General features: G+C 44.6%; 1 protein-coding gene across 1 annotated transcript; it reads right to left on the bottom strand.

Annotated features, from left to right (window-relative positions):
* Window positions 1-1,221: 1,221 nt before the first annotated feature.
* Window positions 1,222-26,580, bottom strand: LOC120913236 (proteasome subunit beta type-7-like). Its single transcript, XM_040323049.1, has 8 exons — window positions 26,333-26,580; window positions 19,697-19,790; window positions 19,521-19,618; window positions 13,771-13,911; window positions 10,630-10,745; window positions 7,333-7,391; window positions 4,734-4,885; window positions 1,222-1,417 (listed from the first exon to the last, which is right to left on the bottom strand). Exons 1-8 carry the CDS (start codon window positions 26,395-26,397, stop codon window positions 1,312-1,314), a joined length of 831 nt encoding a protein of 276 aa, XP_040178983.1. The 5' UTR covers window positions 26,398-26,580; the 3' UTR covers window positions 1,222-1,311.
* Between the last annotated feature and the right edge of the window lie 1,230 nt (window positions 26,581-27,810).

The following is a 27,810-nucleotide window of genomic DNA, read 5'->3' as shown; positions in this document are numbered from 1 at the left end:
TCACATTTGTACAGCGATCAGTGCTATAAAAATGCACCGATTACTGTGTAAATGACACTGGCAGGGAAGGGGTTAAACATTAGGGGGCGAGGAAGGGGTTAAGTGTGACTTAGGGAGTGATTCTAACTGTGGGGGGCTGGGCTACGAGTGACACGTCAGTGATCACTGCTCCCGATGACAGGGAGCAGTAGATCTCTGTCTTGTCACTAGGCAGAACAGGGAAATGCCTTGTTTACACAGGCACCCTCCCATTCTGACGCTCCGTGACACGATCGCGGGCACCCGGCGGACATTGTAACGGGTTTACAACCACTTTCAACTCCTTCACCCTTTCTTCTGAACCCAGGTCACACCGGACCTGCCTCTAGCTTATGACTGGACGGTGAAAGGAGAAGTTGCACAGTGATGAGCTCATCATGTTCCCATGAACCTTGTACCTTCCTCTCATGCTCCAGCCCTGCTCTACAGAGGCTGCCAAATGCTGATACCAAGTCAAATTCAGGTACTTGCACTGCTTGAATTAAAAAAATACATTTAATTATGTCTTTTTTTTTTAGAAAGTTGCATTAACGTGATTTAGAAAGTTGCATTAACATGTTTCTTTTATATCTGCTTAAAATTCAGCTTTAAAGCCTAACCCTAGACAATTTTTCTAGTTTTAAGTATGGTGAGGAAAATGCATTAACGTTTTATATATTGGCTTTTGGAATTTACAAATGCAGCAATTTAGAAATGGGATGAAATGTTTAGCGCTGGGAAACACTTTTTCATAGAAAAAAAGTGCATTTTATATACAATTATATAGTTTAGACCAAAATGAGGGACACATGGGGAGGAAAGAGGGACAGTTCCTCCAAATCAGGGACAGTTGGGAGCTATGGATTTCCCCTTACTTCCTGTCCCTCAAGAAATGGGATTGCTATTTTCACTGGAACAGGAAAGCACAGTTAGGAATACAAATGCTGTCAAATGTTCTAACCCTTCCCACTCTACTAAAAATTAGAATTTGTCTTTATCTCCTTTGGATAGATTGCCCATCACTTCCTGTCCTGACAGGAAGTGATGGGCAATCTATAGATTGGATAGATTGCCCATCACTTCCTGTCCATCACTTCCTGTCCTGACAGGAAGTGAAGGGAAAGCTCCTTATTAAAGACTCAGATTCCAGTAGAAACCTATGAAGTGCTCTAACCCTTCCTCACAATATTTAAAACTAAAAGATTTGGTTGGGGTTGGGCTTTAATGTTATTGCCTACTAGGAATTATTAAACATCTGCAATATGTTTAGTGATGAGCTCCTGTTGGATTGGTTTATTCGGTCTCCATCACTTGAACGGTTTCCTCTACCACCTCATAGCGAGTGACGGTTTCACTCAGCACAGGTGTGGTTCCCCGGGCGTAGCGATATGACCGCAACCTGGAAAGACAGGAAGAAGGATTTACAAGTCATCTGTGTCGGGGTGTTTCTTTCAGTATATTATTTATATACAAGTCATTTTTGTTACACTCCTCCTGGATCCAGCGATGGGTCCCCCCTCCGGCACAAGGGTCCCCCAGGCACGGACTGGCCATTGGGACTACCGGAAGTTTCCCAGTGGGCCGGTCAGGTGCAGTCCTTGAGCCGCTCCTCTCTGACAGTGAGTAATCGCAATTTCACTCCTGTCAAGAGAAGCAGCACCTGTCACTTGCTGGAGTGAGTATTAGCCTTTCTGCTCCCTTCCGCCCTATAGGGGGAGATAGACAGCCGGCAGACTTTCCTTCCTCTCTCCCCTTATCACTTGTCACTTATCACATGACTGGAGAGAGGAACAATGCTGCCTTTCTGGAGAGCTGTGAATGAGTACATGTGGGAGGGGGAGGAGAGGGGGACACTCTGATTCAAGGGGGGGACACACTGATGGGGGACACTTTGATGGGGGACATCCTGGTGCAATGGGGGACACTCTGATGCAAGGGGGGCTCTCTGATGCAATGGGGGGACACGCTGATGTAAGGGGGGACACGCTGATGTAAGGGGGGACACTCTAATGCAAAGGGGGGCTCTCTGGTACAAGGGGGGACACTGATGCAAGGGGGAACACTCTAATGCAAGGGGGGCACTCTGATGCAAGGGGGAACACTCTGATGTAAGGGGAGACACTCTAATGCAAAGGGGGCTCTCTGGTGCAAGGGGGGACACTCTGATGCAAGAGGGGGACACTCTGATGCAAGGGGGGCACTCTGATGCAAGGGGGGCACTCTGATGCAAGGGGGGACACTGAAGGAGAACACTAATGCAAGGGGGATCTCTGATGCAAGGGAGACTTTGATGGGGGATGCTCTGATACAAGGGGGGCTCTGATGCAAGGGGGACTCTCTGATGCAAGGGGGGCTCTGATGGGGGGACACGGATGTAAGGGGGACTCTGATGCAAGGGGGACACTTAAAATTAAAGTGGGCCGGTCTGGATGAAGTCCAGGGCCAGATTTCTGCCCCAGTCCAGCCCTGGGGTCCCCCCTCCGGCATAAGGCCACCAATACTTCTGAGTTTCACTTGGAATGTTGGCATCCTTATCTATGCAGGCAGCTAACTGTTGATCCTTTAAAGGGCTAGGCAATGTGTTGCTCAGCTTAATCCAACCAATGGATCCTTACACCTAAAGCCTATCCTTTTGTGTACCCTCGGAATTACCTGCACCCTGTGTTTCAGACACCTTGTTGGGCATCTGAATTACAGCGAAGTGGGTGTTTTTGGAAGTGCCTGATTAGAGCCATAGGCCCGGATTCAGATACATTTACGGATCTTTCGGCGGGCGTAGCGTATCTCAGATACACTACGCCGCCGTAACTTAGGGCGCAAGTTCCGTATTCAGAAAGAACTTGCGCCCTAAGTTACGGCGGCGTAGTGTAAATGTGTCGGCGTAAGCCCGCTTAATTCAAATGTGGCTAGTAGTGGGCGTGTTTTATGTAAAACCCTCATGACCCCACGTAATTGACGCTGTTTTCGAACGGCGCATGCCCCGTTCGTGAACGTTTCCAAGTGCGCAACGTAACTTACGTACAGCCCTCTTCGCGTACGACTTACGCAAACGACGTAAAATACAACGCCGTTCGGTCGTTTCTGATGTCCATACGTAACATGACTTACCCCTGCTTTACTGTATGAGGGGTAACGTTACGCCGTAAAAAGCCTTACGTAAACGACGTAAGAAATGCGCCGGGCGGACGTACGTTTCTGAATCGGCGTATCTACCTAATTTGCATATTCCTTGCGTAAATCTACAGAAGCGCCACCTATCGGCCAGCATAAATATGCAGCCTAAGATACGACGGTGTAAGAGATCCGGTCGGATCTTAGGTAAATCTATGTGTAACTGATTCTCGTCACCGCGCTTTGCTAGAGCATTTTTTTTTTTACCAACTTGTGTATGCAAGGCAGGCTTGAGAGGAATCACGTCCAGCAAACACGACGGTAAAACGCGGCTACAAATAGCGCCGCTTTACCGCCACCGCACCATGCGCCTCAGTGTGAAAGCAGCCTAAGATGTTTAGACATGTTGCAGATATTCTGCTATAGATAAGCCATTGTTCGCTGCTCTCTGCAGATAAAGGAATAACCACTTTTCATATACAGAAACATGCTTGTAATCCAAAGCACTTGTATATCAAAGCAGTTTTTTTACAGGGTATAAAAGAGAAGAGAGGCGCCTCTAAGTGTAGCAATAAGTTGATTAAAGTTCATTAAATGTAACCATATTGCTACACTTAGGGCCAGATTCTGAAAGGACTTACGACGGCGCAGCGCCATGTACGCCGTCGTAAGTCCTAATCCGACCCGTCGTATCTATGCGCCTGATTCTTAGAATCAGTTACGCATAGATATCCATTGGATCCGACAGGCGTAAGTCTCTTACGCCGTCGGATCCTAACTGCATTTCTCCTCTGACCGCTAGGGGCGTGTATGCTGATTTACGCGTCAAAATATGTAAATAAGCAAAATACGCAAATTCCCGAACGTACGCCCGGCCGACGCAGTAATGTTTACACCGTTTACGTTAGGCTTTTCCCGACGTATAGTTGCCCCTGCTATATGGTGGCATAAGTGTGGCGCATCAATGTTAAGTATGGCCGTCGTTCCAGCGTCGAAATTTGAAATAGTTACGTCGTTTGCGTAAGTCGTCCGTGAATGGGGCTGGATGTCCTTTACGTTCACGTCGAAACCAATGACGTCCTTGCGGCGTACTTTGGAGCAATGCACACTGGGAAATTCCACGGACGGCGCATTGCGCCATTCGGGAAAAACGTCAATCACGTCGGGTCACAGTAGACTTACATAAAACACGCCCCCCCCGATCCAAATTTGAATTAGGCGGGCTTACGCCGGCCGATTTACGCTACGCCGCCGCAACTTACGGAGCAAGTGCTTTGAGAATACAGCACTTGCCCGTCTAAGTTGCGGAGGCGTAACGTAAATCAGATACGTTACGCCCGCACAAAATTGCGCGGATGTACCAGAATCTAGCCCAGAGAGTCTCCTCTCTTCTCTTTTATACTCAGTTGTGACATGAGGCTACTCTTATATCAAGACATCGCTTGTATATCAAGGCAAAATTTATTAAAACATTTTGCTTGTCTTGCAAAACGCTCTCAAACCAAGTTACTCTCAAACCAAGGTTTTACTGTATCTGAATATCTCTTCAGTAGAGAAGAAGATCAGAAATGGAGACTGTATGGCCACCCATACTAGAACATTACCTCTTTCCTTTGGACTCTGTTTCAGTGTATCCTCTCAGTACTTTTCCCCCTTCTCGTGTAATCACACATAGATCCACCCCACTTCCAGATCCAAGGTCGCAGATGATGCCAGCTGTTATGGCATCCGTGACCAGCTTCTTTGCCTCTTCCACCTGAGATAGATGATAAAAAATGAATTTCCCCTGTTTGCATCACACCAACATACTATATTTCGCAGTCACATCATTCTCACCAGAATAGCTTACACTCCATTGTCCCCACCACTGTCCTAAGTTGGCCAATGGCCATAAATGTTGCTCTAATCCTCTATTTCAGTTGTCTCCAAATTGCAGCCTTTATCTGGCCCTTGGGGTACCATTCCATCTACTGATACCAACATTGGGGCACAATTCCTCCCACTGACACCATCAAAAGGGCACAATTCCTCCCACTGACACCATCAAAAGGGCACAATTCCTCCCACTGACTCCAATTATGGGGCATAATTCCTTCCATTGACATCAACGATGGGGCATAATTCCTCCCACTGACACCAACATTGGGGCATAATTCCTCCCACTGACACCATCAAAAGGGCACAATTCCTTCCATTGACACCAATGATGGGGCACAATTCCTTCCACTGAAACCAACAATGGGGTACTATTCCTCCCACTGACACCATCAAAAGGGCAGAATTCCTCCCACAGACATTGTGCTGCCATTGGCTAAGAGCGCTGATCGGGAGTCGATGGCTGCTGGTTTTCCAGCATGCACGCTCGACATACACATGGGCCGAACAGCCAGCTTCTGTCGGACAGACCGACATACACACAGGCTGAATGTCGGATGTTTTTTTTTTTTTTTTTAACCGCCTGTGGTCTCCGACATTCGGCCCGTGTACACAGGGCTTAAAGTGGATGTAAACCCTCCATACACCCAGTGAAGTGAACAGCCTCAGATGATACACAGAGATGAACCGAATCTCCCTACATATGTTTTACATGTATATCTGCTGTCTTCACATTTATATACGGTTTAGAAAGTTCAGATAGTATTAGGAAATGTTCTATTCCTGTTTAATACAGAGTGTGATATCTGGGCATACAGGTATTCCTCGTATCGCGGCTCCGGCGCTGTGACTGGCCAGAGTCACGATGCGCGCGGGTACCGCCACTAACGGCATAATTGCTGTTAGTAACGGCACGCTTAGTGCGCCTGCACGCCGTTGTCTACGGCGCATGCACCGCAGACATCGGTGCATGTCTTTTGGAAATATCTCCCAAACCGTGTAGGTTTAGGAGATATTTGTTGCACCTGCAAGTAAGCCTTAATCTAGGCTTACCTGTAGGTCTAAGTGGTCTCTAAGGCCTCGTACACACCACCGGATCTATCCGCTGGAATTGATCCGCGGATCAGTTCCAGCGGATAAATCCGGTCGTCTGTACGGCCTAGCGGATATTTATCCGCGGACATTTCTCGGCCCGATCGATTTCAAGCGTGCTAAGAAATGTATCCGCTTGAATCGGGTCCAGCGGATTGATCCGGTGGTCTGTACAGACTCACCGGATCAATCCGTCCGCTCCCCTCCCTCGCATGCGTCGTAATGATTCGACGCATGCGTGGAGGTACTTACATTCCAGCGTCGCGCACGTCGCCGCGTCATCATCGTGGCGACGGCGCGACAAGTCACCGCGGATGAATTCCGCACGGATTCCGGCGGACCGTTTCCAGCGGAGATCCCCTCGTGTGTACGGGCCTAAGGGTTTACAACCACTTTAATACCCTACAAGTACAACTGTGTACCCCCTGCCCCCCATTCTGATAAGCAAAGCTCCCATCCTTTCTGATAGTGACACCCATTCTGAATGATGGCCAGTGAGGATGCCCATCATAATGATGAGCCAATAGGCACATGTTGAGGGTGGGAGGTAGCAGCAAAAATCTGACACTACCTAGAAGCTTCAAATGTAAAAATTGTATTAAAAAAATAAAATAAATGTGAATGGTTCCAAAATAGCATCAAAAGTGTTCGATGTGTCCGTCAAAATGTTGCAGTCCCCAATAAAAATCGCTGATCACCGCCATTATAAGTAAAACAATATATATATTAATAAAAATGCCATAAAACGATCCCCTATTTTGTAGACGCTATATTTTGCGCAAACCAATCAATAAATGCTTATTGTGATTTGTTTTACCAAAAATATGTAGAAGAATACGTATCGGCCTAAACTGGGGAAAAAATAGCTTTTTTTTTTTTTTTTAAATGAGGATATTTATTATAGCAAAAAAGTACAAAATATTGCTTTTTTTTCCAAATTGTCGCTTTATTTTTGTTTATAGCGCAAAAAATAAAAAACGCAGAGGTGATCAAAAAGAAAGCTCTATTTGTGGGAAAAAAAGGACGTCAATTTTGTTTGGGAGCCACGTCGCATGAACGCGCAATTGTCAATTAAAGTGATGTTGTGCCAAATCGCAAAAGGTGGCCTGGTCATTTGGCAGCCAAATCCTCCGGGGCCGAAGTGGTTAAAGTACACCCTTCAATTTCAAATGTATTTTTACAAAAAGGCGCAAAGGAAAAGTCCATTGTTAGGGTTCACGTCCTCACGTCTCTTACCGTCATGTTAGATTTAAACTGATCTTCCAGTACAGCGATTGCCGCAGATTGACCAGATCCTAAAAAAAATATAGAGCCTGTGATAACAGCAGGACATGTCATAATACTGTAACACTAGAGGCCCATTCAGATGTCCACACTGTATTACTGCGCAGTAACAAACACACCTTACCATGCGTTATCCTGCATGTCAATTTGTGTAGCAACTGTACAGTGCCTTGAAAAAGTATTCATACCCCTTGAAATTGTCTACATTTTGTCATGTTACACTCAAAAATGTATTTTATTGGGATTTTATGTGATGGACCAACACAAAGTGGCACATAATTGTGAAGTGGAAGGAAAATGATAAACGATTTTCAATTTTTTTACAAATAAAAAAAATATATATGTGAAAATTGTGGCGTGCGTTTGTATTCAGCCCCCTTTACTCTGATACCCCTAACTAAAATCTAGTGTAGCCAATTGCCTTCAAAGTCACTCAATTAGTAAATAGAGTCCACTTATGTGTAATTTAATCTCAGTGTAAATACAACTGTTCTGTGAAGCCCTCAGAGTTTTTTTTAGAGAACCTTTGTGAATAAATAGCATCTTGAAAATGAAACGGAAATGAAAAAAACGAATTTTCATAAATTCGTAAATTAACCTCTTTCCCACCGGGCTAATTTTTCAGATTCGGTGTTTACGACACTAAAACAGTTTTTTTTGCTATATAATTACTTAAAACCCCCAAACATTATATATATATATATATTTTTCTAACACCTTAGAGAATAAAATGGCAGTCACTGCAAAACTTTTTGTCACACCGTATTTGCGCAGCGGTCTTACAAGCGCACTTTTTTTGGATAAAAATCACTTTTTTGAATTAAAAAATAAGACAACAATAAATTTTGCCCAATTTTTTTATATATTGTGAAAGATAATGTTACGCCGAGTAAAATGATACCCAACATGTCACGCTTAAAAATTGCGCCCGCTCGTGGCATGGCGTCAAACTTTTACCCTTAAAAATCTCGATAGGCGACGTTTAAAAAATTCTACAGGTTGCATTTTTTGAGTTGCAGAGTAGGTCTAGGGCTAGAATTATTGCTCTCGCTCTAACGATCGCGGCGATACCTCACTTGTGTGGTTTGAATACCGTTTTCATATGCGGGCGCTACTCGCGTATGCGTTCGCTTCTGCGCGTGAGCTCGTCGGGATGGGGCGCTTTAAAAAAACATTTTTTGGTTTTCTTATTAATTTTTATTTAGTTTTATAATTTTTTACACTGAAATAAAATAAAAAAAAAAATTGATCACTTTTATTCCTATTACAAGGAATGTAAACATCCCTTGTAATAGAAAAAAGCATGACAGGTCCTCTTAAATATGAGATCTGGGGTCAAAAAGACCTCAGATCTCATATTTAGACTTAAATGCAAAAAAAAAAAAAAAATGTCATTTTTTAAAATGACAAAAAAAAAAATGTTTCTTTAAGAGGCTGGGCGGGACTGACGTTTTGACGTCACTTCCGCCCAGGAGAGCTATGAGGACGGGTGAAGGAGATTTCTCCTTCAGTCCCGTCCCCGCTCAGCTGCCGGACACATCCGATCCCCTCCGCCGCTACCGACGGCTCCGGTAAGCGGCGGAGGGCGCGGGAGAGCGGCGGGAGGGGGGGGGGCCCTCTCCCGCCACCGATAACGGCGATCTCGCTGCGAATCCGCCGCGGAGACCACCATTATCGTGTACACCACCGCCCCCTGAAAAGATGAATATCTCGGTTGTGGCAGCAGCTGCTGCCGTTATCGAGATATTCAACTTTAAAAAGGAGGACGTCTTTTTGACATGGGGCGGTGGTCAAGTGGTTAAAAAAAAATCGGAAATTTCCCATTTTCGAATTTTAGATTTTCGAACTTTAGATTTTTGAATGTTACAATTTCCAAATTTCGAATTTCAAAAATTCAGGTTTTTATAATCTTCGAATTTTTCAATTTTCTAAATTAAGAATTTTCGAATTTGTCATTTTCGAATATTCAAATTTCCATAAATCCGAATTTCCGAAATTTCGAAAAATTCGGAAATTAAAAAATTCGGAAATATGAAAGATTTTTAATTTTCGAAATTTCTAAAATTCGAAAATTAAAAAAATCAAAAATTCCACAATTTCGTAAATTCCACATTTCGAAAATTCCGATTTTTTTTAATTTTCGAATTTTCGATTTTTTTAATTTTAAATTTTTTTATTTTTAAAATTTTCGAAAATTCGAAATTTCGTAAATTTGAAAATGAAAAATGAAAAATTCGAAATTTCCAAAATTCGAAATTTCGAATTTTCAAAAATTTTAATTTTCGAATTTTTAATTTTCAAATTTTTTAATTTTCGAATTTAGAATTTTTTCATTTTCGAAATTTAGAATTTTCGAATTTTTCATTTTCGAATTTTCGAAAATTTAGGATTTCTAAAATTAATTAAAAAAATAAATGTGAAAATTAAAAAAAAACGAAAAACGAAATTCGGAAATACGAAAATTCTGAAATTGAAAAATTCTGAAATACGAAAATTCTGAAATTCGAAATTTTCGGAAGTTTGAAAATTCGGAAATAAAAAATTTGTTAATACGAAAATTCGGAATTAACGAATTTCCGAATTTTCGTTAAAAAACAAATTAGAAACTAAACGAATTGCACATGTCTACTCAGCATGCAGGCGGTGTGCCGGAATGTAAGCTGAGCTGCACATGCGCAGCTCAGTGTTGCATTCTGCAGCAGATTGTGAACAGGTGAGCGTATTTTATTGCATGTCTCTTCTGCAATAAAGAGCCTGCCTGTTATTTTTTTTTATTTTTTTGCCTTCAGTTCCACTTTACCATTAATTCATGTAAAACTTTTTTAGCAAAAGGAAAAAGAAAATCCTGCTGTAAGGGTTTGTTTAGACTTATGATTGGAGAGCAGTAAAAACACATGGTTGAGTCACATTTTAGCGCCCTCCACCCCCACCTTAACCTGCAAAAAATTGCACATCTACGTTGCGCATTTCCATATTATGCCCAGATCCTAAGACAGGTACGTGTTACTGGCTGGATCACCAGCCTCAAATAAAGGAAACAAACCTTACAAAAAGGAAAACTAATGCAGCCACCACATTAAGGAATTGTCAAGTTGTAATATATTACTGTAAATTGTTGTTTTTGGGTTTAATACCGCTTTAGGAGTGCTTTTGGCAAATTCTACTTTCACACCACCACTAAACCCCAACATCTGATTGGCTGAGCTCTGGCCTTTGTTCTGTACTGTATATCTCTGCCACTTAGTTTACCTAGAGCTGTGAACGGAGTTTTGTCTGTGGATCCATGTGGGTGAACGCTGTACAGGTGGGGGCCCTTCTCATCCACCCCTCCAGTGATGATCGACGCACCGACGTGGCCTTGATATCTGGAAAGAGAAAAGATGACATCATGTGTATAAAGTGTCCCTGTCATAGGGCTGCCACTTTTTCTTCACGCTAAACCCAAACACTTTAGCGGTCGCACAGCAACATTTTTGTTTTTAGCGTACACTACAGCAGGGGTAAGCAACCTTTTTCCAATTTTTCACCTGCTAATAAATGAAGATAACATTATACAGCCCCCACACCTCTGGACCCCCTTTACATTACACAGCCCCCATACCTCTGGACCCCCTTTACATAACAGCTCCTGTACCTCTGGACCCATTAACATTACACAGCCCCCTGCACCTCTGGACCCATTTACATTACACAGCCCCCTGCACCTCTGGACCCCCTTTACATTACACAGCCCCCTGCTCCTCTGGACCCCCTTTACATTACACAGCTCCCTGCACCCCCTTTACATTACACAGCCCCCTGCACCTTTGGACCCCCTTTACATTACACAACCCCCATACCTCTGGACCCCTTTACATAACAGCTCCTGTTCCTCTTGACCCCTTTACATTACACAGCCCCCTGCACCTCTGAACCCCCTTTACATTACACAGCCCCCGTACCTCTGAACTCCCTTTACATAACAGCTCCTGTACCCCTGGACCCCTTTACATTGCACAGCCCCCTGCACCTCTGGACCCCTTTACATTACACAGCCCCCACATCTCTGGACCCCCTTTACATTACACAGCCCCCGTACCTCTGGATCCCTTTACATTACACAGCCCCCTGCACCTCTGGATCCATTTACATTACACAGCCCCCTGCACCTCTGGACCCCTTTACATTAGACAGCCCCCTGCACCTTTGGACCCCCTTTACATTACACAGCACCCTGTACCTCTGGACCCCTTTACATTACACAGTCCCCCCTGCATATTACACAGCCCTCTCCCAGCTGTGTAAGCCTGGAGGGATGGGGCGCTTTCCATTTTTTTTCTTTTTTTACACTGTACCTTTAAAAAAATAATTTCTGATCACTTTTATTACTGTCAGAAATAGGCAGCAACAGGTACTCTTTATGGAGGGATCTGGGGTTTCCAAAGAAAAAAGTAATGCGGCATGCACAGTGCCCCCTCACCCTCCTGTCAAGCCCTGTTCTGAGACACATTCCTGTCTGAATAATGTATCCGGGTTTTAGGAGGACTGAAACCCGGACACATGATTCAAAACACGGACTGTCCAGGTGAATCACGGACAGGTGGCCACCCTACCCTGTCACCACAACAGAACGCAATTATTAGCCCTATGTAGAAGTAAATCCCTTGTAAGAGCAGATCTATAATACGAGGTGCAGTTTTGGACACGGTTCACCAAAGGACGGAGGAGGTTAAGAGCCCATTCACATCTAGGCGACAAAACGCCCAACGCCGGACGCTTGTGCCGCTGGAGGGGAGAATTCCCATTGCTGTCTATGGAGATGGTTCACATCTCATAGACGCCGTACGCCTATCGCCTGAAAAAAAGTCCCGGACCCTTTTTTTTTAGGCGACATTGGCGTTCGGCCATTGACAGCAATGGGAAGGATTTAAAAAAAAAAAAAAAAGATACACTATCCGCGGCAAAATACGCCGCGTACGCGGCGTTGCTTGTCGCGGAGGTGTTAATGCAGCCTTAGGGTCAGTTCACACCAGAACACAGTCCAGGAAGGAAACATTCCACAGTCAAACGCACTGCCTTTGTGATCTGCATGCAGGTGCCAAAGTATTGTTAACAAAACCCCAAACACATATCTCATGGTACCGCTGTACCATGAGTTTTGTTGTGGCACATTTTTTAAAAGTAGTGCATGCACTTCTTCTTCTGTATTGGGGTGCATTTTACAACTCATTCAAATATATGAGAAAGTGAACAGCCCTGGACAAAGTCTAGCAGGCTGACGTCATCACGCACACTAGGCATGTGCAAAAGGGAAACATTTGTTTTGTTTCATTTCGTTTTAATTCGTTATTTAATTAATTTTGTTACGTTAGATTCGTTACATGTGTAAAATTCGTTTTCAGAATTTGTTCGTTTTCGACCGAATTAGAAAAACACGGTCGAATTCGAAAATATTTCGACCGGATTCAATAATATTTCAATCGGATTCGAAAACAAATTCTATTCGAATCTAATTCGAAAACAAATTCGAATGAAAATTTAAAGCAAATTGAATAAAATATATATATATAAAATTGTATTATTCTACTCTTCTAATATTTTTCTATTCGAATTTGAGTTCATTCTATATGAATTTCGAATTTCAGAAAATGGAAGATAGATAGAAGGAGCCAGGTCATATTCTATTGTATTTGATTACATTCTATTAAATTCCATTCTGTTCTTTACTATTCTTTGATTTTCATTCTATTGTTTTATTATTTTATATTCTATTTTATTGTATTCTTTTTTAGAAATCGATTTATGTTTTTTAGATTTTGATTCAAATTTGCTTTCAATTTTCATTCAAATTTGTTTTCGAATCGAATTGTTTTCTAATTCGATTCGAATAGAATTTGTTTTCGATGTTCGATCGAATTTCGTCCGCGGGTTTTCGATTCGAAAACGTTAGTTCGGATTTGGTTAAATTCGTTAATATTACAATTTCGGGAATTCGCATGCATCCGAATGTCCGAATAATAAAAAGTTTGTCCGAATTTCGATTCCATGTGTCTCTTTTTCTTGTCCTCTTCTCCATGTTTCTGTACAGCATCTGGCAACGCTAAGGTTTCATTCACACCTAGGCAATTTGAATCGTAGTCAGAATCGCTGACATTCTGCCCGTGATTCCAGAATTGCTGGCAAACCCCCGGAGCATTTGCGATGCCATTATTATTTAATAGCACCCTAATCGCGGGCCGGGGCGCGTGGCACGGCGATCGGTGGTGCTGTGTGTCAGTGTGACACACCACATTTCTGATCGTGGTATGGAGCCTCTGATGGGTCAGGAAGGGGGTAAAACCTTTCAGAGCTGAAGTGGTTAATGAGCGCTATTTTAAACTGTACACCTTTCTCCTTCTGCTGGTGCCTTACCTGTACATCAGCTGTTTCAGCATCCTGTTAGCCGCGCACACACGTACTTGACGCCCAGTGGACAGCGCATGAAGGTTCATGTTGGAGGATATAAGCTGAGTGACGTATTCTGCATCAGCAGCCACTCCAGCTCCACAACAACTGCAAACACAAAAAGAGCCAATGAAAGTGTGAGATAAATGCCCTATTACTAAAGCATATGTAATGCACCCCCTTAGGGCGCATATGGACTGGGATTCCCCACCCTGCACAACCAGGCACACCACATTTTCACAAACACTCCGGAGTCAGAGAACAGCCTGTGACTTTGTTTCTGTTATTTATTGAGGGTAATAACTTGGATGGGGAAGGGAGGTTATTGTCACAAACTATGGTGAACAAGAGTCAACCACAACTGCGGTTAGATTTTAAAGGGGACAAAGCATTTCTCAATGTGATGTGACATTCAGTATTGGACCCCAGGCGTCACTCTTAATCTTAGGCGAAGAGTTAGGGGTTCATTACATCATCTGTCACACAGAGAGGAATGCGTTGAGGAATTAGGCGAGGAGGTATTATAGCATAGCTCCAAGCCCTAGTTTAAAAGGTACCGTGTTTCCCTGAAAATAAGACCTACCCCGATAATAAGACCTAGCATGATTCTCGGGGAGGGCTGCAATATAAGCCTTACCCCAAAAATAAGCCCTAGTAAAGTCTGTTAATTTTTTTTTTCAATCCAACTTGCAGAATGATTTCATCGCCATAAGGTGTGCGTGTTTTTTTTGTAACTGCACTGTAAATGGACGCCGGACCCGACGAAGAGGACACCCGAAGCCGCAGACGGACGCCGGACCCGCGTGGAACGCATACAGCACCAGGCAATGAGGTCAGTGTGCGGCTGCCGAATGCGTTCCAGCGTGGAACGCAATCGGTGACGAGGACTTCACTTACAGTTATGGGATACCCATTGACTTCAACAACAAACTTCAGGGTCAACTCTTCCTATATAAGTCTTTATATATAACTCTACTTACTTGCAGAACTTATCCTGTAGTGCCACCCTGCTCATGCTGTCCTCTTTCCTTGCTCCCATGCCTCTAGGAAGGGCTTCCTCCATGTGATTTTGGTAGGATCCTTCCAGCACCTAAGCCCCGGCCCAAGGTCACCCCGTCCAGACTAGGGGGCACCCTTAAGGGCCATCGACAGCCTCCTCAGCACTGCATCTCCATCTTCCACCTGATTGCCCCTGCTGGCGTGACCCATGTCTATTTATAAGGTGGACTGCCCCCTGTCAGCCCTTTTACTGGTGTTTGGCTGAGGTCCTCATCATTTTTCCAAGCAGCCCCTCCTACCCTCCAGTCACTATGTCCAGAACATTTTCCAATGTTCCAGAAAACAGGGAGGCACCAGCTGAATGAGTCATCCAGCCCTGAGTCACTAAACCCTGACACAGCTTAGACATAGTCCTGAGCGGAAATACATTTACATACACTAACTGCCAGGACAGTCCTACATCTAGGTGCTCTGTCCCGGGCTTTACCTCAAGACCACAAAATCATCCTTTTTTGAGTTACTGAGCATGTGCTGTAACCCAAAAAGTGTATTAACTGAGAGGATAGTGGGCGATTCTCTCACATAATGGGGGGCAGGACCACCTGGAAAGTGGGTGTGATCTAGACGGACCATCTTGGACAGTGGGCATGATTAGACAGGACTGCCTGGAAGGTGGGCATGTTATAAAAAGCACTAAAGGCTGAACAAATTAATTATAGGCATAATAGACTTGCAATGTGTATTCTGCAGTAAAATACACTTGCCCGCCTGTCCGCAATTCTCTGCAAAATGTTCACTGAGCTGCACATGCATGGGAGTAACGTCATCCCACATTGGTCAATCAGGATGGCTAAAGACTAGCACTCAGAAGAAATTGGGTAGAAGATGTTGGCGCCAGCAAGGGACCTCCTGGGTGTTGGACTTTATTTACGCTTAAAGTATGGGCCATGGATGGGGGGTGGCAGGGTTACAGTGTCCCAGGGACTGGAACAAAAAATGTCTTCCTTTTTTGTTTTTGGATCGATTGATATACTATATACTTACGAAGCCCAAGGTGCCCAGGAGTTTATGAATATTGGATCTATCATCATCCACATAGGATCTCTGTGGTAACCTACACGGATAAAAGGCCTGGACTGTGTTTAATGCCATCTGCTTGCCTGGCTTACTATCTGGTAAGCAGGTTCTCTATACGATGGTGGCACACCTGCTTACGATCCATTCACTGGCTGTTGTTTTAAAAAGTCAAGCATCTGTGCAAGATTGTGCTCAACCAAATTTTGGACTTTTTAGCCCAATTTTTTATTTTCTATGGCTTTTTGTGTAATGCCTCATACACACGACCGGTTTTCCCGACGGGAAAACTGTCATGTTTTCTTTTGGTCGGGAAAACCGGCCGTGTGTATGCTCCCTATCAATTTTCCCGACAAAAAAACTGCGGGGGAAAAAAAAATATCATCAATCCCATGACTAAGTCTTTTATGACGAAACATGTCGGAGCGTGGCTGTGCGGCAACCATCTGAAGTGAACGTGTGACGTATCAAGGCCGTTTAAGGAAGCGGAGATCCAGGAAGGAACAGCGGGGAGGTGGTGAGCGATCAATGGACACGTTGGGTCCGCCGCGACCAATATACTCGGTTTTTGGTTCATCTCTGAACGAGTGTTTGCTGTGCAGTGTATTGCTCTATTTTTTGAGATTCATGTGAGTGCTATATTTGAAGATTTAGGTGTGTTATTAAACTGATTTTACAGTATCACGCTATTTTGAGCACTTCTTTTATTTACATGCGGAGCTTTCTGGCAGTGAATTGGTTTAAAAAGGGAAAAAAGTGCGCTTACTAATACAAACAAATCGTGAACAAGCTGCTAACTCAAAAATGTTATACTAACATAAAATCTGATACAAAAAAAAAATGGAGTAGCGCTAAAAAATAGAGTAAGGCCTTCAAAGGACAGAAGGCTATATAAACACAATGTCTATCAAGGTGGTGTGATATACAAAAGTGAAGAAAATCATTAATGAAAGTCCATGTGAAGAACAGATTCAGAGCGTGACGCCCCAATGTGATTCAGGTTATGTGAAGTCTGATTCCAATAAAGAGATACGACTTGCTGACCCTTACCGCAAAGAAAGATCCTAACGGACCAAGTCAAGCTGGATTCACTGGGTATGCTGGAGGGGATCCTCTCTGTATATACAATCCCTCCAGGGGTCACCAACCGATCAGTGAAACGACCAAATAAAAAGAAAAAACTCTTATAGTGTAAATCCGTGTGTGAAGATCATAAACATGTATCCCCAGTGACTGGTAATAGACAGTGTGAACATAAACAAACCACCACCAGTACACACACTGACCCTTACCAGAGCCACTGATCCATCAGGATCAGTCAAAGCATAGGGGATAAACACAGTAGGCAGCGATGGGACGTCTCAGCCAATGTTGGAACAGGAGATGCAGCAGGTAGAATATGTGAGAGGAGGAAGAAAGACTCACATAGCGTAATACCGTAGCGATATTTAATAAAATAAAGTAGTAACACTTACAATTGGATAAAAAAATAACAGCAGGGTATGAGAAAAGCCGGCCGGCGTGTCAGAACGGATCCTCAGATTGCGGTGACGTCAGGTTGGAACTGGGATTATCTGCTATACCTACCAGTGAGGTCTTTTTGTACACGTTTACACGCCAAACGCAAAAGTGTAAGGCAATTTGAGTTGGTGAGTTTTGCATCTGACGGGAGAGGATTTACTGACACCGGGTGTGGTGGAAGATTGGAAGCCATTATCATTATTTCTTCACTAACCTACTTGATGTGATATATGGACTTATATTTAATTAATATTTAAACACATTTATATACTTTTTGGAATTTGTGCACATATTCACTTTTGTCACATGGTGATGTTTATGGACATTATCATTATTTTTTAATACCTGTGAAAACGGATGTTTCATCTTACATTATTTACAGTGCTGCTTATATTTTATTACACTAATTTTAGGGTTTTAGAATATGTTTTTCACAAAAAAACTAGAACATGTTCTATTTTTTCCCATCGCGAATCGCTGCGTTTTTCCCCCCACAGTTTTCCTATGGGGGAACACTGCAGTGGAGCATACACAAGGCTGGTTTTCGTGACCAAAGCTCTCAGGCAGTTTTCCTGTTGGGAAAACCGGCCGTGTGTACACGGGGAAAAGGGACCGAGCCAGTTCTCGGTTTTCCCCTCGCTTTTCCCAGCGGTCTTTTGACCACCGAGAAACCCAATCGTGTATACAAGGCATAATATCCCACATTTACTTGCTGCTGTCGGACCGGTCCATCCTTAATTTGATACTTATTTCTTATGCCTATTAGCACTGTTTTTCTTCCTTCCTATGCTAAGCACATACTATGCTAATCCAATCAGTAAAGTTTACTTACAGCCAAACCCCTTTTTTCTTTTTTTTCCCCCCTTTTCCTTTTTTTTTTAGCTTTGGATAGAGCAGAGAATAGTTATCATGTTGTCCTCGCTATCACTTAGGCCTCGTACACATGACCGAGTTTCTCGGCAAAAACCAGCAAGAAACTTGCTGGGATTTTTTTTTTGCTGAGGAAACCAGTCGTGTGTACACTTTTCGAAGAGGAAACTGTCGAGGATCCCGTCGAGCCAAAAAGAGAGCATGTCTTCTTTTTCCTCGACGGGAATGGAGAAACTTGCCTTGTCGAGTTCCTCGACAGCCTAACAAGGAACTCGATGAGGAAAACGATGTGTTTCGCCCGTCGAGTTCCTCGGTCGTGTGTACGAGGCTTGACACCAGGGTTGCCAACTGCCAGTAAATTTACTGACAGCTTGTAAAAATCCCAATCTGAGCACACTGTCCCTGGACCAAGTCTGTCCCCGGATTGGATTTGAACAGGGGCTGGGGCAATTTCAAAGAGAGTCAGTGCAGAATAAAAAAAAATCAGATTTTTTTCCCCATTATCTGTGCCCCTTACTGATGATCATGTGCTGGTCGGAGCGGAGGGAATATTTCTTCATTTTTGGGTGCATGCCCATTCAGCTCCGCTCGCATGTTCTCCTGCCTTGGCTCAATTCCCGGCCAGCTGCCTGCCTGCTTATCTCCTTGCCTTCCCTGGCGGAGTGATCTCCCTCCCTTCCCTACCCAGTAGTAGCCGGGGCCCAGAGAGTGAGACTTGACAGGCAGTGAGACGGCGGCGGCAGTGACGGGCAGAGTCACCTATTGCCGCCATTACTAGTAAAAAAAAAAAAAGATGTACACAATTCAACACACAAAAATCCTACGCATGCCCGGAATCATTGAACTTAATTTTTCTCGGCTCGTCGTGGTGTTGCATGTCACCGCGTTCTTGACGTTCGCAATTTCAGACAACATTTGTGTGACCGTGTGTATGCAACACAAGTTTGAGTAAACGGTTTTGAAGTCGGAAAATCCGATCGTCTGTACTCGGCATAAGTCTGGCTTTTCAGGTGACCTACAAGAGTCACAGGCCTAAGTGCCCTTTCCAGAATTTACTCTGAAACTTTGCATCACTTGCCCACTAGTGGTCATTGATTTGATAGGGAGGATGTTCTTTGCATTCCTCCAGAGTGCAATAAAGGTTTAGCAGAGGGTCAGACCCACCCAGGTCTACTCTACTCAAAGTGTAGACTCAATTTTATAAATATTTCTAACACATGAAAGAAGTAACAAAATAATGTCATAATTCTTACTATATATTGTCAGTGATGTAATGAATCTTGGCACAATTCTTATCCGCCACCACCATGTCATCAGTAGCCCTCCTGTCCGCTCCCAGTATGACTCCATCCTGAAAAGATAAAAAGAAGAGTCAGCTCCAAAAGCCATGTCTGTTACAATCCAACTTTCTCTGCACACGGCCTCCTACCCTAAAGACGAGGCCGGCGATGGTGGTCCCCGTCTTCCGTGCTTTGGGGGGGTTCAGGCCAAGGCTTGAACACTGAGCTTCCAAGTTGTTATTTCTGAGAAATAAAGAAGGGAGAAAAATGTGACGTTTCAGCAAAAAAAAAAATATATATATATATATATATATTAGGGCTGTGCGTTAAACGCGATATTAACGGCGTTAACGCAAACCCATGTTAACGCCGTCAATATTTTTATCGCGCGATTAACGCAGGAGCCCTCGGGGTGGACGTGCAGAGTGTGCAGCGGCGCGGCGCGGCTTACCTTCTCGCTGGATTCACAGGCAAGTTACTCACCTTGTCCCTGGATCCAGCGATGCCACCCCGCTGTGTGATCGAGCGGGTCCTCCTCGCTTGGCGGGTCCTCCTCGCTCGGCGGGTCCTCCTCGCTCGATTCACAGTGCCTGTGTGCCGCCGAGCTCCGTTCCCTGCGACGTTACGACGCACGGGAGCGGAGAACGGCGCCAAATTCAAAAAAGTAAACAAACACAATACACATACAGTATACTGTAATCTTATAGATTACAGTACTGTATGTAAAAAATACACACACCCCCTTGTCCCTAGTGGTCTGCCCAGTGTCCTGCATGTACTTTTATAAAATAAAAACTATTCTTTCTGCCTGAAAAACTGTAGATTGTCCAAAAGTGTCCCTTTATGTCAAAAATGGTTTTAGATCAGCTAGAAAACAGCGATCATAAATTATAATCACTTGCAGAATTGTGCGATATTTGTGGGGAATAAATATCATAAATTAGATAGATTAATCGTGAGTTAACTATGACATTAATGCGATTAATCGCGATTAAAAATTGTAATCGTTTGACAGCACTAATATATATATATATATATATATATATATATATATATATATAAATTATTACGGTAAGTTTTTTTTAACCACTTAAGACCCGGACCTTTAGGCAGGTAAAGGACCTGGCCAGTTTTTGCGATTCGGCACTGCGTCGCTTTAACTGACAATTGCGCGGTCGTGCGACATGGCTCCCAAACAAAATTGGCGTCCTTTTTTTTCCCCACAAATAGAGATTTCTTTTGGTGGTATTTGATCACCTCTGCGGTTTTTATTTTTTGCGCTATAAACAAAAATAGAGCGACAATTTTGAAAAAAATGCAATATTTTTTACTTTTTGCTATAATAAATATCCCCCAAAAACATATAAAAACATTTTTTTCCTTAGTTTAGGCCGATACGTATTCTTCTACCTATTTTTGGTATAAAAAAAAATCGCAATAAGCGTTTATCGATTGGTTTGCGCAAAATTTATAGCGTTTACAAAATAGGGGATAGTTTTATTGCATTTTTATAAATTATTTTTTTTTTACTACAAATGGCGGTGATCAGAGATTTTTTTCGTGACTGCGACAATATGGCGGACACTTCGGACAATTTTGACACATTTTTGGGACCATTGTCATTTTCACAGCAAAAAAATGCTATAAAAATGCATTGTTTACTGTGAAAATGACAATTGCAGTTGGGGAGTTAACCACAAGGGGGCGCTGAAGGGGTTAAGTGTGACCTCATTTGTGTTTCTAACTGTAGGGGGGCGTGGCTGTAGGTGTGACGTCATTGATTGTGTTTCCCTATAAAAGGGAACACACGATCGATGACGGCGCCACAGTGAAGAACGGGGAAGCTGTGTTTACACACAGCTCTCCCCGTTCTTCAGCTCTGGGGACCGATCGCGGGACTCCAGCGGCGATCGGGTCCACAGGTCCCGCTGTCACGGAGCTTCGGACCGTGTCGCGGGCGCGCACCCACGACCCACGGCTGGGCACTTAGGGCCAGATTCACAGAAGAGATACGTCGCGTATCTCTGATACAACGTCGTATCTCTCAGAGTATCTATGCGACTGATTCATAGAATCAGTTACGCATAGATAGCCCTAAGATCCGACAGGTGTAATTGTCTTACACCATCGGATCTTAGGATGCAATACCTCGGCCGCCGCTGGGTGGAGTTTGCGTCGTATTCCAGCGTCGGGTATGCAAATGAGGATTTACGGCGATCCACGGCGGTTTTTGCGTTCGTTACGTCGTCGCTAGAAATTTTTTCCCGTCGCAAAGTTACGGCTGCTTTAACATGGCTTAACTTTAGTCGAGCCATGTTAAAGTATGGCCGTCCATCCCGCGTCGAATTTCAAATTTTTTTTTTCTTGTGTAAGACGGCCCGGGAATACGAAAGTACGTTACGCACGTCGCCGATCAAAAAAATGACGTCACTTCGCGCAAAGCACGGCGGGAATTTCAAAACGGAGCATGCGCAGTACGTCCAGTGCGGGAGCGCGCCTAATTTAAATGGCACACGCCCCTTTGAATTAGGCGGGCTTACGCCGGAGGCCGCCGGCGTAAGTTTTCATGCAAGTGCTTGGTGAATCAGGCACTTGCGATGAAAACTTGCGGCGGTGTAACGTATATACGATACGTTACGCCGCCGCACTTCTATGTGAATCTGGCCCTTAAAGAGGACGTACCTGTACGTGCTTGTGCCCAGCCGTGCCATTCTGCCGACGTATATGCGCAGGAGGCGGTCCTTAAAGGAGTTCTCTGACCTAAAACTTTTAACCCCCGCTGTGCCCGGGCTGTAAAAATATACAAAATAAACTGTCACTTACCTGCCTACGATCCCCCGTTGTTCCGATATCGCCGTCCCGTTCTCCGGGCCCGGGCCCCTTCCGCTTCCTGTGTGTCGGTGACTCATAGTGCGCTCAGCCTATCAGCGGCCGCGACGGGACATTGCTGAGGCCGCTGATAGGCTGAGCGCACTATGAGTCACCGACACACAGGAAGCGGAAGGGGCCCGGGACCGGAGAACGGGACGGCGATATCGGAACAACGGGGGATCGTAGGCAGGTAAGTGAAAGTTTATTTTGTATATTTTTACAGCCCGGGCACAGCGGGGGTTAAAAGTTTTAGGTCAGAGAACTCCTTTAAGCGGTTAAATGCAAAATGGAATAATGAGGTAAGTGAAGGAGGACTGCACCAAGGTAAAGGAAGCTATTTAGGGGGAAAAAAATTCCTTTACAACCCCTTTAACAATTCGATTTTTGCATAAGCATCGCTTGCTGGTTCATAAAATAAATGTTTACTATACAGCAAGTTGGAAAATGGGTGAAGTATGAAAGTGAAACTTCCTTGCTGCCCTTGATAATACACGTGGCATTTTTTAGTAGGCCTCATGCCACTTCCACTTTGATATATAAACTAGTTCTGTTGTCTGGCCATCCGAAGGTCAATAATCCCAGTATGCTGAGACTTGTAGTTCCTGGGACAATACAGAGGATTTTTGTTTATAATGCATCAAGGTGATGACAAATCTTTGAGCACATGCCTCAGTAATCTGTATCGATATCTTGGTGTTCTGCAGATATGTACAGTATATAGCGCTCACTGTCATTGCACCGCACTGTAACAATATCCCCATGGATCTAAAGCCCCGTACACACGGTCGGACTTCAAAAACTTTTCCGTGGATTTTTGTTGGAAGGGAGTTGGCCGGGCACACCCATAGCATACGCACGGCAGGACTTTTCTGCAAACTTTCCCAAAACTTTCCCAACATCACGTGGTTTTTCTGCTCTTTACCGCCACCCTTTGGTCAACTTCTCTATTGTTGGTTGATTTTAACATTGGTTCTGGGCATGCGTATTTGTACTTCGGACAAAAGTCCGATGGATTTAAGGGGCTTTGGTGAAATATCAGGGGTCAAAATAAGGGGAATCTGCTACACACAGGGGGGCAGATTCACATAGAATCGGCGTTTGCGTAGTGTAAGCCATTTACACTACGCCGCCACAACTTACTGGAGCAAGTGCCGTATTCTCCAAGCACTTGCTCCGTAATTTGCGGCGGCGTAGTGTAAATTGGCCAGCGTATGGCCGCGTAATTCAAAGGGGGCGGCTTGTATTTAAATTAAGCGCGCCCCCGCGCCGATCGAACTGCGCATGCGCCGGCCGTAAAAATAGCCCAGTGCGCATGCTCCAGCTCACGACGGAAAACGTCAATGAAGCCGACGTGAGCGTCATTGACGTAAAGTCCTATTCGCGAACGACTTAGTAAAACGACGGAAACGACGGAAAAAGACGACGCTGACCCGACGCCATACTTAACATGGCATACGGCGGACTGACGTAAGGTTACCCCTCATATAGCAGGGGTAACCTTACGCTTACGGAAACAACGTAAACGACGACGAGGCGGCGCAAAATCGTTCGGGAATCGGCGTATCAGGCTCATTTGCATAGTCAAATGAGAAATCAACGTAAACGCCACCTAGCTGCCAGCGTAGAATTACATCTAAGATCCGACGGTGTAAGTGACTTACACCAGTCGGATCTACGCCGTATCTATGCGTAAATGATTCTAGGAATCAGACGCATAGATACCCGGGGCCAAAAACAGAGATACACCATCGTATCTCTTTTGAGAATCTGGCCCAGGGTGATTAGGGTGTGCCTATGGTCCTCATCCGTCCATGGCGGATCGGATCGGGTGAGATCTGATGAAAACGGACATGCTGTCCGTTTTCATCAGATCTCTCCATAGGAGACAGCGGCGCTGCACAAGCCCCTCCCCACTCAGTGAGCAGAGAATGGCTTGTCATCCGCCGGCTCAGCGGAGATCTGCGGACAGATCTCCCGCTGAGCTGACAGACTCCATAGCGACGGAGTCCACCTAGTGTGAAAGGAGCCTTGAGGCCCATACACACGATCAGACTTTTTGACAACAAACTTCAAAATGAGCAGTTTTTTCAGAAAATCCAACCGTGTGTACGCTCCATAGGACAAACTTTTTCGGTTTACATCAGACAAATGTTCACTCTGCAAACAGACAAATTTTCCGGCAACAAAAGTCCGATGGAGCAAAGTCCAATCGTTTGTACAGAAGTCCAAAAGTACAAATTTGCATGCTCAGAACCGATGCAAAAGATCAACCAGTAATAGCAGAAGTTGCCCAAAGGGTGGCACTAAAGAGAAGAAAACCCACGTAGTACGTCAATTACGTCACTACGTTCCTGATGCCCCGTACACAGGCTCGGGATTTCCGACGGGAAAAGGTCAGTGTAAATGGATATGGATTGATTGGATAGTTTATGTAGGTCCTCATATTTTATATTTGTTGTAAATCTAAAGTTGATTGTACAAAGATTGTATGGTCAGATTGCAATGTGTATGGTGATCTTAGGTTGTATCAATCAGTCCACTCTATGCATATGTGGCTGACATAACACACGGCAAGAAGATTTAGGCCCGGATTCAGATACGAGTTACGACGGCGTATCTTCCGGATTCGTATCTATGCGCCTGATTCATAGAATCAGTTACGCATAGATTTCCCTAAGATCCGACCGGCGTAAGTCTCTTACACCATCATATCTTAGTTGCATATTTACGCTGGACGCTAGGTGGCACTTCCGTAGATTTACGTGAGGAATATGCAAATTAGGTAGATACGCCGATTCAGAAACGTATGTCCGCCCGGCGCATTTTTTTACGTCGTTTATGTAAGGCTTTTTCCGGCGTAAAGTTACCCCTCATAAAACAGGGGTAAGTCATGTTAGGTATGGACGTCGGAAACGTACGAACAGCGTCGTATTTTACGTTGTTTATGTAAGTCGTTCGCGAATAGGGCTGTACGTAAGTTACGGTCACGTCGAAAGCATTGACAGTTTGCGGCGTAATTTGCAGCATGCGCACTTGGAAACGTTCACAGATGGCGCATGCGCTGTTCGTAAGAAACGTCAATTACGTGGGGTAACAAGTAATTTAAATAAAACACGCCCACATCATCCACATTTGAATTAGGCGGGCTTACACCGACACATTTACACTACGCCGCCGTAACTTAGGGCGCAAGTTCTTTCTGAATACGGAACTTGCGCCCTAAGGCTGCATTCACACCTGAGCGTCGGTCGTTTTTTCGGGCGTATTCATGCTTATTTGCGCGTTTGCATACAGCGTCGTCCGACGTTTTTGTACTTCGAAGTTTTTTATTTTAGCCAATAGGAAAAATGATCATCTTTTCATCACTTGTTGCTATGTTGGTAGATTTTTTTAATTTTCTGCCTGGGTGAAAAGTTCTATTGATTAAAGCGACGAAACGCCCGTAGCAAACGCTCGTTGTCGCGCTAGTCGCTTGAATCGAGCGTTTCCATTACTTTCTATGGGAAATGGAAACGCTCAAATACACCAAAACCGCCCGATACGCGCGACAAAAAAGGGTCCGGAACTTGTTTGAGCTTCAGGCGTTCAGCGTCAGGCGTATTGGCGTGCAGATGTGAACCATCTCCATAGGGAATAATGTATTTTTTCCCCTCTAGCGTATTTGAGCGTCGCGCTTCAGGCGGCAAAACGCTCAGGTGTGAGGCTGCATTCAGTTACGGCGGCGCAGTGTATCTGAGATACGCTACGCCCGCCGGTAGATACGATAATGTATCTGAATCCGGGCCTTAATCTTTTACCGATTCAGAGAAGTCGGGATAGTGAAATAAGATTGTTGATTGGTTGCTTTAGGTTCCAGAAATTGGATTTTTATTTGAATAAATTAAAATTTCAGAGTCAGTCGAGGAATCTCTTACCTGGCACAGTTCTCAAAGCTGAATCCTCCTTGTTGGGGTTCGAATCTCGACAGCGTTGGTAACATGATGGCAGTTTGAGGTCTGGAGACTTTGTATCTGTCTGGACTCTTCACCTGTCACCTATGGAGTCCCCTGTCCCTGGTCAGCTGTGATCTCTATAATACAGACCCGGCTCTGTCCCCCCTTATTGTCAGCTGTAGTCCCCCCACACCGAACACTTCCTTCACCGTCTAATAATGTCCCCTCTCCTCTGCCTGCTCCTGATTCTACATCTCACTGCTTTCACTTTCATCTTCTTACCATTCACATGATAGACTCTCATAGGAGACAGTGCAGCGTGTAAGCGATCGTATAGCAAGCGTTCTATCCTGATCTCACATTTCTGTAACTCTTACTATGCTGTGTATTCCACTGATATCTAAGATCTCCCAGACATCTTATCTCCCCTACATCTCACCGGCATCTCCCCTACATACATCTCACCGTCATCTCCCCTACATACATCTCACCGTCATCTCCCCTACATACATCTCACCGACGTAAGTCTCCTACGCCGTCGGATCTTGGGCGCATATTTACGCTGGCCACAAGGGGCGCTTCCATTGATTTACGCGCCGAATATGTAAATGACCTAGATACGCCGATTCACGAACGTACTTGCGCCCGTCGCTGTAATCTACGTCGTTTACGTAAGGCGTACGTCCGTCGCAAAGTTATCCCTGCTATAGGTGGCGCAACCCATGCTAAGGTATGGACGTCAGAACAGCCGTCGAATTTCACATCGTTTTCGTAAGTGGTACGTGAATGGGGCTGGGCGTAGGTGACGTTCACGTCGAAAGCATTGAGCCGACGTATCTAAGGGAGTATATGCAACGTGATTCTGAGCATGCGCGCGCATGCGCCGTTCGATCATCCCTTCATTTACATCGGGTCGCGGTTAATTTAAATGTAGCACGCCTACTACCTGCCTACTTTGAATTAGGCGGGCTTACGCCGGCCATATTACGCTACGCCGCCGCAACGTACGGGGTGAGTGCTTTGTGAATACTGCTCTGGGCTCTCTGCGCGCCGTCGGCGTAGTGTATATTCGATACGCTACGCCGGCAAAACTATGCGCCGTGCTACCTGAATCTAGTTCTATATCTGTTTGCATGGCTGACGTATAGACATGGCAGATTAACACAGAAGCTGCTGTTATATAGCTTGCCCTATGCCCATAGGGCATTTCCAGATCCCAGTGTTCTCTTGGTGAATACCTAAGCCATTACCAGACATTAAAAGTATACACTTCAGGAATCACACTCAGGTGCCTCCTGGGGGGCAGCAGTAGCCTCCCAACCCAGGGAACTGTGGCCCACCTTCTTACAACTCCCACATCCACTATACCAGGGGTCTCCAAACTTTTTACTACAACTATATTTTACAAATATTTACAGGCCAATCAAAATTGCCTTCAGAGTCTCCCCTTACTTTACAGT

The sequence above is a fragment of the Rana temporaria genome, chromosome 9 (assembly GCF_905171775.1).
Source record: "Rana temporaria chromosome 9, aRanTem1.1, whole genome shotgun sequence".
In the NCBI taxonomy this organism is placed as follows: Eukaryota; Metazoa; Chordata; class Amphibia; order Anura; family Ranidae; genus Rana; species Rana temporaria.
The sequence above is the reverse complement of the archived record's forward strand: the minus strand, read 5'-3'. Positions and strand labels throughout refer to the sequence as shown.